Below are 11,862 nucleotides of genomic sequence, written 5' to 3'. Positions count from 1 at the left end.
TGGAGGGCCAAAAAGATGTGAATCGTACTTCAAACCTTTTAAAGAAATGCAAGAAGCTTATGGGATGAGGGAGTTGTCCAGTTCGGGTAATAGGTTTACATGGGCTGGGAGGAGATATGACTTGTGGATTCAGAGTAGGTTGGATAGAACTTTTGGTAACAAAGAGTGGTTTAAAAAGTTTCCTGCGACCAATCAGCATTTCTTGGAAATGAGAGGCTCTGATCACAGACCAGTTCTAGTCAACTTGATGGCTTCTATGGATTCTTACAGAGGTCAATTCAGGTTTGACAAAAGATTTCTGCATAAGCCAAGGGTTGAGGAAACAATTCTACAGGCATGGAGTTCTGATGAAATGGTGGACAATTTGTTGGTGTCTGATCGCATAAGATTGTGTAGAAGGGCTCTTAGTGGTTGGAAATGTGAGAATAATATGAATGCTAAAGACAACATTCAGGTGATAGAAAGAGCTCTAGAACAGGAACAGTCGACTTTGAATCCTAGGTTCCAGCAAATTTTCATTCTAAAAAAAGACTTAGCCAAAGCGTATTGGGAGGAGGAAGTTTATTGGAGTCAGAGAAGTAGAGAAAAGTGGATGCATTGTGGAGACAAGAATACCAAGTTTTTTCAGAATTCTGTCAAGAACAATAGAGGCAAAAAACGCATTGAAAAGCTGGTGGATCTTAATGGTATAGAGCAGTTTTCTGAAGGTGCAAAAGGTGAAGTTGCGACGACATACTTTAATGACTTGTTTAAGTCCTCTAATCCTACTAGCTTCAATCAATGGTTTGAGGATTTCCCACCCAAAATCTCTGATCACATGAATGACAGGTTAATTAAAGAAGTGTCTTCGGAAGAGATTAGAGAAGCTGTTTTCTCTATCAAACCAGGCAGTTCCCCAGGTCCTGATGGGATGTCGGGTATCTTCTTCCAACATTATTGGAGCATTGTGGGGAAAAAGGTGATACTAGAGGTGAAAAATGTCTTTCGAACAGGGGTGATGCCAGTAGAGTGGAACTACACTCATTTATGTCTCCTGATCGAAGATTATGCATCCTGAAGAGATGTCAGATTTAAGACTGATCAGTTTGTGCTCAGTCTTGTATAAGATAGTTTCGAAGGTTTTATTTCAGAGATTGAAGCCAATGTTGGATCAGATTGTCTCAGAGACTCGAACTGCGTTTGTACCTAGGAGGTTAATTTCAGATAATATCCTGGTAGCACATGAAGTGGTCCATAGTCTGCGCACAAAGGATAAGTTTTCGGGTGAGTTCATGGCGGTGAAAACTGACATGTCCAAAGCTTATGATCGAGTCGAATGGAGTTACCTCAGAACTCTTCTCAAGGCTGTTGGTTTTCACCAGACTTTGATCGATTGGATGATGATGTGTGTTTGTTCGGTGACTTTCTCAGTTTTGATAAATGATAAACCTTTTGGGATGATCATTCCACAAAGAGGATTGCGTCAAGGAGATCCGCTTTCCCCCTTTGTTTTTGTGTTGTGTACTGAAGGCCTTACGCATTTGTTGAACAAAGCACAACATTTGGGTCTTATTGATGGGATGCAGTTCTCAGAGCAGGGTCCAAGTATTCATCATCTTTTGTTTGCTGATGACAGTTTATTCATCTGCAAGGCAAATAAAGATCAGGCCTTGGTGTTGTACAATATACTGAAAGGGTATGGAAAGGCTACAGGTCAGACTATCAATCTTAATAAGTCTTCCATCTCTTTTGGGACCAAGGTTTTAGGTTCGAACAAGCTTGAGGTCAAGACAACCTTGGAGATTGAGCATGAAGGTGGAGCAGGGGTGTACTTAGGTCTTCCAGAATGCTTTAGTGGATCGAAGGTGGTGATGTTGGATTATATCAAAGACAGACTCAAGAGCAAAACTTCAGTCTGGTTCTCTAGATCGCTTTCACAAGGCGGGAAGGAGATCATGATAAAAACAGTGGCAGTGGCAATGCCTGTTTTTGCGATGTCATGTTTTAAACTCCCCAAAACCACCTGTAGCAATTTAGCAAGTGCTATGTCTGATTTTTGGTGGAGTTCAGCTGAGCATTTGAGGAAGATCCATTGGGTGAGTTGGGAGAAATTGTGTCTACCGAAAGCTTTAGGGGGGTTGGGTTTTAGAGATATAGGTCTTTTCAACCAGGCGTTGTTAGCCAAACAAGCGTGGAGGTTAATTCAATTCCCAAACTGTCTTTTCTCCAGAGTCATCAAAAGTAGATACTTTCCGGATTCAGAGTTTCTGCAAGCTGTGCTGGGTCCAAGACCTTCCTATGGTTGGAGAAGTATTCTCCATGGCAGAGATCTTTTAACTCAAGGTCTAGTTAAGCGAGTTGGAAATGGAAAAAGTATTAGAGTTTGGATGGACCCTTGGTTAGAGGATAATGGAATGAGAGCGCCCTGGATAAAGAACCCTATAATTAACATCGACTTGTTGGTGTGTGATCTCATTGTACCGAACAGGAAGGAGTGGGACATTGACAAACTTGAGGACCAGTTTTATCCGGGGGATGTGGAGCTGATAAAAGAACACAAACCTGTAGTGTCAAGTGAAGATTTCTGGATTTGGAAACATAACAAGAGTGGGGCTTACTCAGTGAAGTCTGGTTATTGGTTAGCTTCGCAGATCAACTTGGGGTCAGTTTTAGCAGAAGCTTCATTACAACCGTCTTTAAATGAGCTCAAGATACAGGTGTGGAAACTCAAAACGGAACCCAAAATCAAGGTTTTCCTCTGGAAAATTCTTAGTGGTGCGATCCCAGTTATGGATTTACTATCTTGTAGAGGTATGAAGGTGGATAATCGTTGCCAAACTTGCGGTCTAGAAGGAGAATCTATTCAACATGTGCTCTTTGGTTGCTCTCTTTCTAGACAAATTTGGGCTATCTCCGACTATCCTGAACCAGAGGGAGGTTTTGTTCATGGTTCTGTTTTTTCCAATATCTATCACTACTTGATAAATAGAGATAATAGAAATTGGCCGCTAGAAATAAGGAGAAGTTTTCCTTGGCTTATCTGGAGAATCTGGAAAAACAGGAATATGTTNTTTTCTCCAGAGTCATCAAAAGTAGATACTTTCCGGATTCAGAGTTTCTGCAAGCTGTGCTGGGTCCAAGACCTTCCTATGGTTGGAGAAGTATTCTCCATGGCAGAGATCTTTTAACTCAAGATCTAGTTAAGCGAGTTGGAAATGGAAAAAGTATTAGAGTTTGGATGGACCCTTGGTTAGAGGATAATGGAATGAGAGCTCCCTGGATAAAGAACCCTATAATTAACATCGACTTGTTGGTGTGTGATCTCATTGTACCGAACAGGAAGGAGTGGGACATTGACAAACTTGAGGACCAGTTTTATCCGGGGGATGTGGAGCTGATAAAAGAACACAAACCTGTAGTGTCAAGTGAAGATTTCTGGATTTGGAAACATAACAAGAGTTGGGCTTACTCAGTGAAGTCTGGTTATTGGTTAACTTCGCAGATCAACTTGGGGTCAGTTTTAGCAGAAGCTTCATTACAACCGTCCTTAAATGAGCTCAAGATACAGGTGTGGAAACTCAAAACGGAACCCAAAATCAAGGTTTTCCTCTGGAAAATTCTTAGTGGTGCGATCCCAGTTATGGATTTACTATCTTGTAGAGGTATGAAGGTGGATAATCGTTGCCAAACTTGCGGTCTAGAAGGAGAATCTATTCAACATGTGCTCTTTGGTTGCTCTCTTTCTAGACAAATTTGGGCTATCTCCGACTATCCTGAACCAGAGGGAGGTTTTGTTCATGGTTCTGTTTTTTCCAATATCTATCACTACTTGATAAATAGAGATAATAGAAATTGGCCGCTAGAAATAAGGAGAAGTTTTCCTTGGCTTATCTGGAGAATCTGGAAAAACAGGAATATGTTCTTTTTTGAAGGCAAAAGATTTTCTCCTTTGGAGATTGTGGAGAAAGTCAGAAAAGATGTTGAGGATTGGAGTGCAGCTCAAGTGGTTGAAGGAGAAAGGACAATGCCAATGGAGGGTCAGAATTCTAGTGATCGAAACCAAGTAGTTTCTCCCGTAATATCCTGGAAACCGCCTCAAAAGGATTGGGTCAAATGCAACTTAGGAGTGGTTTGGTCAAAAGAACAATTGTTAGTTGGAGCTGCTTGGGTTTTGAGAGATGAGAAAGGAAAGGTGCTCTTGCACAGTAGAAGTTCTTTCCCTAATATTAAAAGCAGGATGGAAGCCCAAGTAATCAGTTCGGTTTGGGCAGTTGAGAGTATGGTTAGTCTCAAGGTAAACAAGGTGGAGTTTGCAGTGGATGACATTTTGTTGGTTGGAATCATTAACAGGCCGCAAGCGTGACCTTCTTTTAGGTTTCAGACAACAGAAATGTTGGGATCGTTGTTTCTTTTGTTGGATTGGTTGGTGGTTTTCGAATGTNTCTGAACTAGAGGGAGGTTTTGTTCATGGTTCTGTTTTTTCCAATATCTATCACTTCTTGATAAATAGAGATAATAGAAATTGGCCGCTAGAAATAAGGAGAAGTTTTCCTTGGCTTATCTGGAGAATCTGGAAAAACAGGAATATGTTCTTTTTTGAAGGCAAAAGATTTTCTCCTTTGGAGACTGTGGAGAAAGTCAGAAAAGATGTTGAGGATTGGAGTGCAGCTCAAGTGGTTGAAGGAGAAAGGACAATGCCAATGGAGGGTCAGAATTCTAGTGATCGAAACCAAGTAGTTTCTCCCGTAATATCCTGGAAACCGCCTCAAAAGGATTGGGTCAAATGCAACTTAGGAGTGGTTTGGTCAAAAGAACAATTGTTAGTTGGAGCTGCTTGGGTTTTGAGAGATGAGAAAGGAAAGGTGCTCTTGCACAGTAGAAGTTCTTTCCCTAATACTAAAAGCAGGATGGAAGCCCAAGTAATCAGTTCGGTTTGGGCAGTTGAGAGTATGGTTAGTCTCAAGGTAAACAAGGTGGAGTTTGCAGTGGATGACATTTTGTTGGTTGGAATCATTAACAGGCCGCAAGCGTGACCTTCTTTTAGGTTTCAGACAACAGAAATGTTGGGATCGTTGTTTCTTTTGTTGGATTGGTTGGTGGTTTTCGAATGTGTGACAGCGAATAGAGGAGCCTTTCTCATTGCACAAAGTGTTTTAAGGCAAGGAAGGCTTCGTTCTTATGTAGCGACCAGTTACCCAAGTTGGCTTGAAGAACTTTTCAGAGATAAGAGTGTTTCCTCTGTTTGAGTTGGTCTGTGCTTTGATCAATGGTTCTTAAAAGTAGTGATTCTTTTTGTAAATTCCCTGTTAAATGGTTGATCAGGGTAGGTAGGAAGTGGTCGGGTGTATTCATGCCTTTTAGATTTTTTGATTTTTTGGTTTGACTTTTCTCAAGTCAATGGAGTAGATATAGTAAGTTGTATCCTTTCAATATCAATATATAAAATCAGTTGACAAAAAAAAAAAAAGTTGCTACCAAACTACTCTCTACTACTTATACCATTTACCATTGTGCATGGCCTCATTTTTGCTAGCTATAGCTAAAATGTCTAGACGTGATATCAAATACGTGTGTATATGAAATAATTATAGTAGTCATTCTTAAATGTAAATAACGTTCCAACAAAAAGTAGTTGCTTATGAGTTATGAACTTATGACTTATGATATGTTATTTCAAAACGAGATTCGTTTTTTTCCTTGTCAAAAAAACAATGAAGATGAGTAATGTCAATTTGGAATGGTTAATTATTTGCCGTCAAAAAGGGATTTGAAATTACACTAGTGCTAAAAAAAGAAAAAACTCAAAAGGATAAACAATGAGAATAGTTTTTGAAAAAGGTCCACATATGAGCTGTGTTTTGCCAATGAGAAAGCTTTTCCTCCTTGCAACTTGCAAAATGATATACATAACATTTATTGTTGTATCCTACCACTCGTATAATCTTTAAAGACTATATGTGATGAAATGTTGATTATAAAGACTTTTGGATATGTGCTGCAGTCCAAATGAGTGGGCTTCATCAAGATCAAAAACTTCAACGTTAACTCAAGGAGGTAAAAGCTGCTACGGACAAACGACACCGTTTAGTGGAACATCGTACCCGACCAGTTCATACGTAAACCAAAAGAAAGTGATCGACGACGAGGTTAAAGAGGTGAAGTCGCATGTCTCATTGATGGATATAACTATGCTCTCTGCTCTGCGTGTAGACTGTCACCCTTCGATATACAGTGGAGATCTCAACCCTTCTCTGAAAAGAAACCCTGACCGTTCGTCTGATTGTAGCCATTGGTGTCTTCCTGGTCTTCCCGATACTTGGAACCAATTGTTTTATGCTGCTTTGTTGTATTGAAGATTTGATTAACCAAGTTCAATCAAATGTATATCTATTGAATCTATAGTTTCCTAGTTTTTATATGTAATGTAAGTTCACTAAGTTGTAACATTTAATCAAAACATATAATTGTGATTGATGAAGCATCCATCCTAATCCTTTTCTTTCACACTTCTTCTCTGATTGTTGTAATATTAAGTAACACTTCAAATAAAAAGGCCTATACATTGTTGGGCTTGAACTCAAAATGATGGTAAACTAAAAAAAGGGGTCCAATAATAATGTCTTGTTCGACATGTTAGATTTCTTTTATGAATCTGCAGTCTTACTACATTTTTTTTTTTTTTTTTTGGACAAACGCAGGCTTACTACATTAAGAATTTAAGATGCTAGAAACTAGAAAGAAGGAAAAAACTAAATTGGGTTGTTGCAATCTGTAAACTTTAAAAGATGAGAAAAAAAAAAAAGGAAGTAGATAGAAGACAATTTCAACGGAAGACCACAGAAGAATCCTTATTATGGAAGTGGGAAACCTACTTTAATTGATTAATCATACTCTTCGGTCAACAAATATATACTCATCTTTATAACCAAGTCCAATCGTTCAAGTAGGATGAGTCTTGTATGTGACTCAGTCTTTAGTTGAACATAAACAGCATTGATTATAACATAATTAAATTGCATACTATGACTGATTAATGTAATGATTCTAACTAACGATTTTCCAGTTCACTTTAACAATTTGCTTATATAAGATTTGCTGTTTTAAAAGTATGTATATTTTGCTTAATCCACCCACGGGAATACCATCACATGTCGAAATCAAATAGTTTTATTTCGGTCTCGCTTACTATAAACGGAATTTATACATGTCCTTCGTCCTTCTATACAAATGGTTTCTTCTTTACGAAAATAAAAAATCACATGTTAATATGCATGTTATTAGTTTTGGTATTATCATATTGCACCTATTAATTTCCTTTGCCTAATACTTTCTCTGTTTTGTTATAAATGATGTTCAAGACATTTTCACACATATTAAGAAACTAATTAAATTTTGTGTATTACCTTTTACTAATACACTATATGACTTTTCTCATTGGTTAACACATTAGTGTATAGTATGAATTAAAACTGGAATATTTTATTTTGATTCAATGCATTGAATATACAAACGGATACTTATAATGAAACAAAACTTTAAATCTAAAACCACTTTTGATAAGAAATAGAGGGAAAAATCTTTTAGTATTAATTAATAAAGGCATAGATTTAAACCGACCAATATTTATTGCAATGTTCTAGAGTTGAAGGAAAAAAACATAAGAAAATTATGAATTGTGATAAAGATGTATTGGAGAAAAGTAATATTAATACAAAAGGAGTATTATCGAACTTAGAATTTTCTCCAATATAGGATGAACAAAGATGTAAGAATTATAAATAAGAATATGTTTTGATCGTATATATATCTTGATTCTTGATCGTACTATATGTTTTATTTTGAACTATCATTATATAATATAAACTACGATATCTAAACTCATATGACACATGACATAATAATATCTCTAATACTATTATTTCCAACAAACACCGTTTCAAAGACAACCAAAGCTACCCGTTATTATTGATGTCACACAACTCACAGGCACAGCTAATCAAAAGTTAAACACTCTCTCTTAAAAATAAGAGACTTGTATTATTATAACGAGAAGACCTCGTGTGAAACGAGAGAAACTAAATAACACTTTAATAATTTTTCCATTCACTAATAATAATTACTAATATAATGTAATTAAACCCGATAGTGATGTATTCACACAACACAACGGTCATCAAATGGAAACAGCCACACAACGAAGGCTCCTTCCTCATCCTCTCATCAGTGTCCCTCAACGGTCACTTGCTAAGAAGCTGCGACTACGACCAGCAAAAATATGCTAACCAATCAAACGACGACTTGTGTTAATCTCTTCACAACGGTCGTTTTTTTTTTTAATTCTTTAAGATTCTTCTGTGTTCATTTTATAAATTTTAAAAAGTAGCAAAAAAAAACAAAAAAAGTGAGTCATCAATGAAACACTTCTTTAACACAGATACGTTACCAATAAAATCAACCACATGCCCCAACTCTTTTTTTAATTATTCGTTTCCTTTTAGACGTGTTTTTGACTTAATTGCAAATGTCCATTTTATCCTTATAGAGTACAACAATAAATTGCTTACTTCATCGTTTTAGCTATTTTTGGACTGTGAATGACTGTTTTATCCCAACCAAACGTTCTCTTTTTCGTTTTTTCTTTGAATAATTCTACTTCTCTTTTAGAAAAAAGAACAAAAACGACAATAATTGTAGTCCACTAGAGAAAAATATTTCCTTATTTCCAAAAAAAAACTCATCTTTCTAGTCAACAAAGAGTAGTATTAAAAAAAAACTATTCCTATTTTTGTTTCTCCACAAAAAAAAAATATATTGTTATTCTTTCTAGAAAGTAAAAGGACAAAACCGTAAGAATAAAAAAAGGAAAACAGAAACTACAAGGACATAAAAGTCATTTACACAGTCAAAGACTTTGAATAAAAAAACTCGATAAACACGGACTCCTTTTAATTTTAATCTCTTTATATTTAAAACCTTTCCTTCTTCTTCTTCTTCTTCCTTCAACACAATCTCAATTTCTTCTAAATCGGAATCGGAATCGAAATCGGAAACGATGTCTTGCTCTGTCGCTGTGTGTAACTCACCGGTCTTTTCACCGTCATCTTCTCTATTCTGTAACAAACCTTCTTTGATCCTCTCTTCGCCGCAAGAATCATCTCTCTCTCTAACTCTCTCTCATCTCAAACCTCAAACCTCTTCTCCTTCGTCTCCTTCTTCAACCGCCGCCGTTTCTTCTCCTAAATCTCCGTTTCGTCTCCGGTTCCAAAAACCTCCGACCACCGGATTCGGTCCTGTTCCTCCGTTAGCTTTCGGATCTGACTCTGTTTCCGCTGCAAGCCAGTCGTCGTCTCCTCCGGGAGGGGCTTTGAAAAGGAAAAGACCGACGAGGCTTGATATACCGATTGGTACTGCTGGATTCGTAGCTCCGTCGGCGAAGGGTGTGGTTGCGACGACGCCGAGGGAGGAGCGTAGTGAGGTTGAGAGGGATGGTGATGGCTACTCTGTTTATTGTAAGAGAGGACGAAGAGAAGCTATGGAGGATCGTTTCTCTGCTATCACTAATCTTCATGGAGATCGCAAACAGGTAAAATTCCCAATTTCGATTAGGGTTTGAGTTAATTACGGTTTTGAATCGGATTGTTTGAAACGATGTAATCGCGATTTCAATTTGGTGATTTATGATTCGATTAGGGTTTGAGTCGATTAGGTTTTGAATCGAACTGTTTGAAACGATGTAATCGCGATTTCAGTTCGGAGATTTTTTATTTGATTAGGGATTTCAATTCGGAGATTTTTTAAATTGAATTGTTTGAAACGATGCAAACGCGATTCTAAACGCTGTTTTTTGTTCTTCAGGCGATATTTGGAGTATATGATGGTCATGGAGGAGTTAAGGCGGCTGAGTTTGCAGCTAAGAACTTAGATAAGAACGTTGTAGAAGAGATAGGTGTTAAGAGAGACGAGTCTGAGATAGCTGATGCTGTGAAACGTGGTTACCTTATGACTGACGCTGCGTTTCTTAAGGAGAAAGATGTTAAAGGTGGTTCTTGCTGTGTCACGGCTCTAGTTAGAGAGGGTAGCCTTGTGGTGGCTAATGCTGGTGACTGTCGTGCTGTTATGAGTGTAGGAGGTGTGGCTAAGGCGCTTTCTTCTGATCACCGTCCGTCTAGAGACGATGAAAAGAAGAGAATCGAAACCACGGGTGGTTATGTTGATACGTTTCACGGTGTTTGGAGAATTCAGGGATCTTTAGCTGTGTCGAGAGGAATTGGAGATGCTCAGCTTAAGAAGTGGGTTATTGCCGAGCCAGAGACGAAGGTTTCGAGGATTGAGCAGGACCATGAGTTTTTGATCTTGGCGTCTGATGGTTTATGGGACAAAGTGAGTAACCAAGAAGCCGTTGATATTGCTCGTCCTTTGTGTTTAGGAAACGAGAAGCCGTTGTTGTTGGAGGCTTGTAAGAAGCTTGTCGATCTCTCGGCTTCACGAGGCTCGTCGGATGATATTAGTGTGATGTTGATCCCTTTGCACCAGTTCATGTAGAAAAAGAGAAGAGAAGCAGCATCGTAGAAGATTTTAGATATGTGACGTTTAGAAATTTGGAGGCTTTCTATGATTTAGTACTTTTAACTTGATTCATTCATTTGTTTATTCTTTCTAACTTAGTGGAAAAAAACAAGATAAAACTCAATGGTGTAGCCTATGATTCTTGTATGATTTGAGCTTTGGTCGAAATTAATCTAATTATCAGTTCGTTATTATCTCTGTTTTTTTTATATGTTTCGTGATCATCTATGGTACAATACAAACACAAAGTCGTAGTGCTAGTTGCTACGATGAGATTGAGTAGTTGTAGCACATCTACAAACACTGTCTTGCTAGTTGCTACAAACACAAAGCTCATACAAGAGCTTAGGAAGAGAACCAATCTCATCACAGAAATACATATTTTGTGCTGCTTAAATGCCATATGAAAGTAGCATACAAGATACAGTTCTATTGCATTTAAGTTTTATTTACAGGTGTGTACAAACCTGACACGAAGTTCAGAGGATTAGAATGAGTCGATGAGTGTTGTTGTTGCAAACTCGTATCCAAAAAATCAGAGCCATATCGTGGTCTAGAGATGTGAGGTTTGATGCAATTAATGTGTTTAAACTTAATTTTATCTCAAGACTTTAAAATTTTGACATTTGATTTACCACACTATTGAACAAAATAACCTTATATATTCATTGATAAGAATCTATAATTTAAATTTATTCCAACCCACAACTCCAGCATATATGAGTCCATTGAGATGCAACGTAAAATGGACATTACATGTGATCCTGGTCAAAGAGTTGCTCTGTCAGTATTGTCTCGAAGTAAAGCTAAGGTACAAGAGAATTCGATAGAGAAAATATGATCGACCATAAAGAGAGCTTTCTTTATTAATCCTTAAATTTGGGGTAGTTTAGCCATGAAAGATGTCTTCCGGTAAAAAAAATTATCGCAAACTTCACCCCGAAACAAAACATCGGGCTGAACAGAAAACCAAATGGCCGAAAATATATTATTTGTTCACGTATGTAATTTATGTCATATATTCCACATAAGTTAACTACAATTGAGACTAACTAATGCGACCTAAGTTGCATAGGATCGGAATCGAGAATGCGAAACAAAACGCTTGGAACTACGTATATTAAGATTTACGATACAAATCATTTAGGAAAATCTTGTCTATAGTACACATATCTGAACTATGTTGTTGATTGTGACAATGTTGACATGAATGAAACCCCATAATTTTCGATGTGTTACATATTGATAAGAGTGAAGTGATATACAAACTGTGGAAGGCCACAAGTATTATCATGTATAGATAAATAAACTCAATTA

General features: G+C 37.4%; 2 protein-coding genes across 2 annotated transcripts in view; both read left to right on the top strand.

Moving 5' to 3' along the window:
- Positions 1-6,483, top strand: part of LOC104700499 (protein trichome birefringence-like 45) — a 14,893-nt gene extending 8,410 nt beyond the window's left edge. Inside the window, exon 5 of the mRNA XM_010416022.2 lies at positions 5,981-6,483. Coding sequence (XP_010414324.1) covers positions 5,981-6,332 — 352 coding nt within the window. The 3' untranslated portion in view covers positions 6,333-6,483. The remainder of the gene's footprint in view (positions 1-5,980) is intronic.
- LOC104700498 (probable protein phosphatase 2C 25) lies at positions 8,955-10,739 on the top strand. The gene is made up of 2 exons (XM_010416019.2): positions 8,955-9,562; positions 9,835-10,739. The coding sequence occupies exons 1-2, from the start codon at positions 9,032-9,034 to the stop codon at positions 10,519-10,521; spliced, it is 1,218 nt and encodes a 405-aa protein (XP_010414321.1). The 5' UTR covers positions 8,955-9,031; the 3' UTR covers positions 10,522-10,739.

Source organism: Camelina sativa, chromosome 7 (genome assembly GCF_000633955.1).
Source record: "Camelina sativa cultivar DH55 chromosome 7, Cs, whole genome shotgun sequence".
Lineage (NCBI taxonomy): Eukaryota > Viridiplantae > Streptophyta > Magnoliopsida > Brassicales > Brassicaceae > Camelina > Camelina sativa.
Note: the sequence above shows the minus strand (reverse complement) of the source record. Positions and strands in the feature narration are given on the sequence as shown.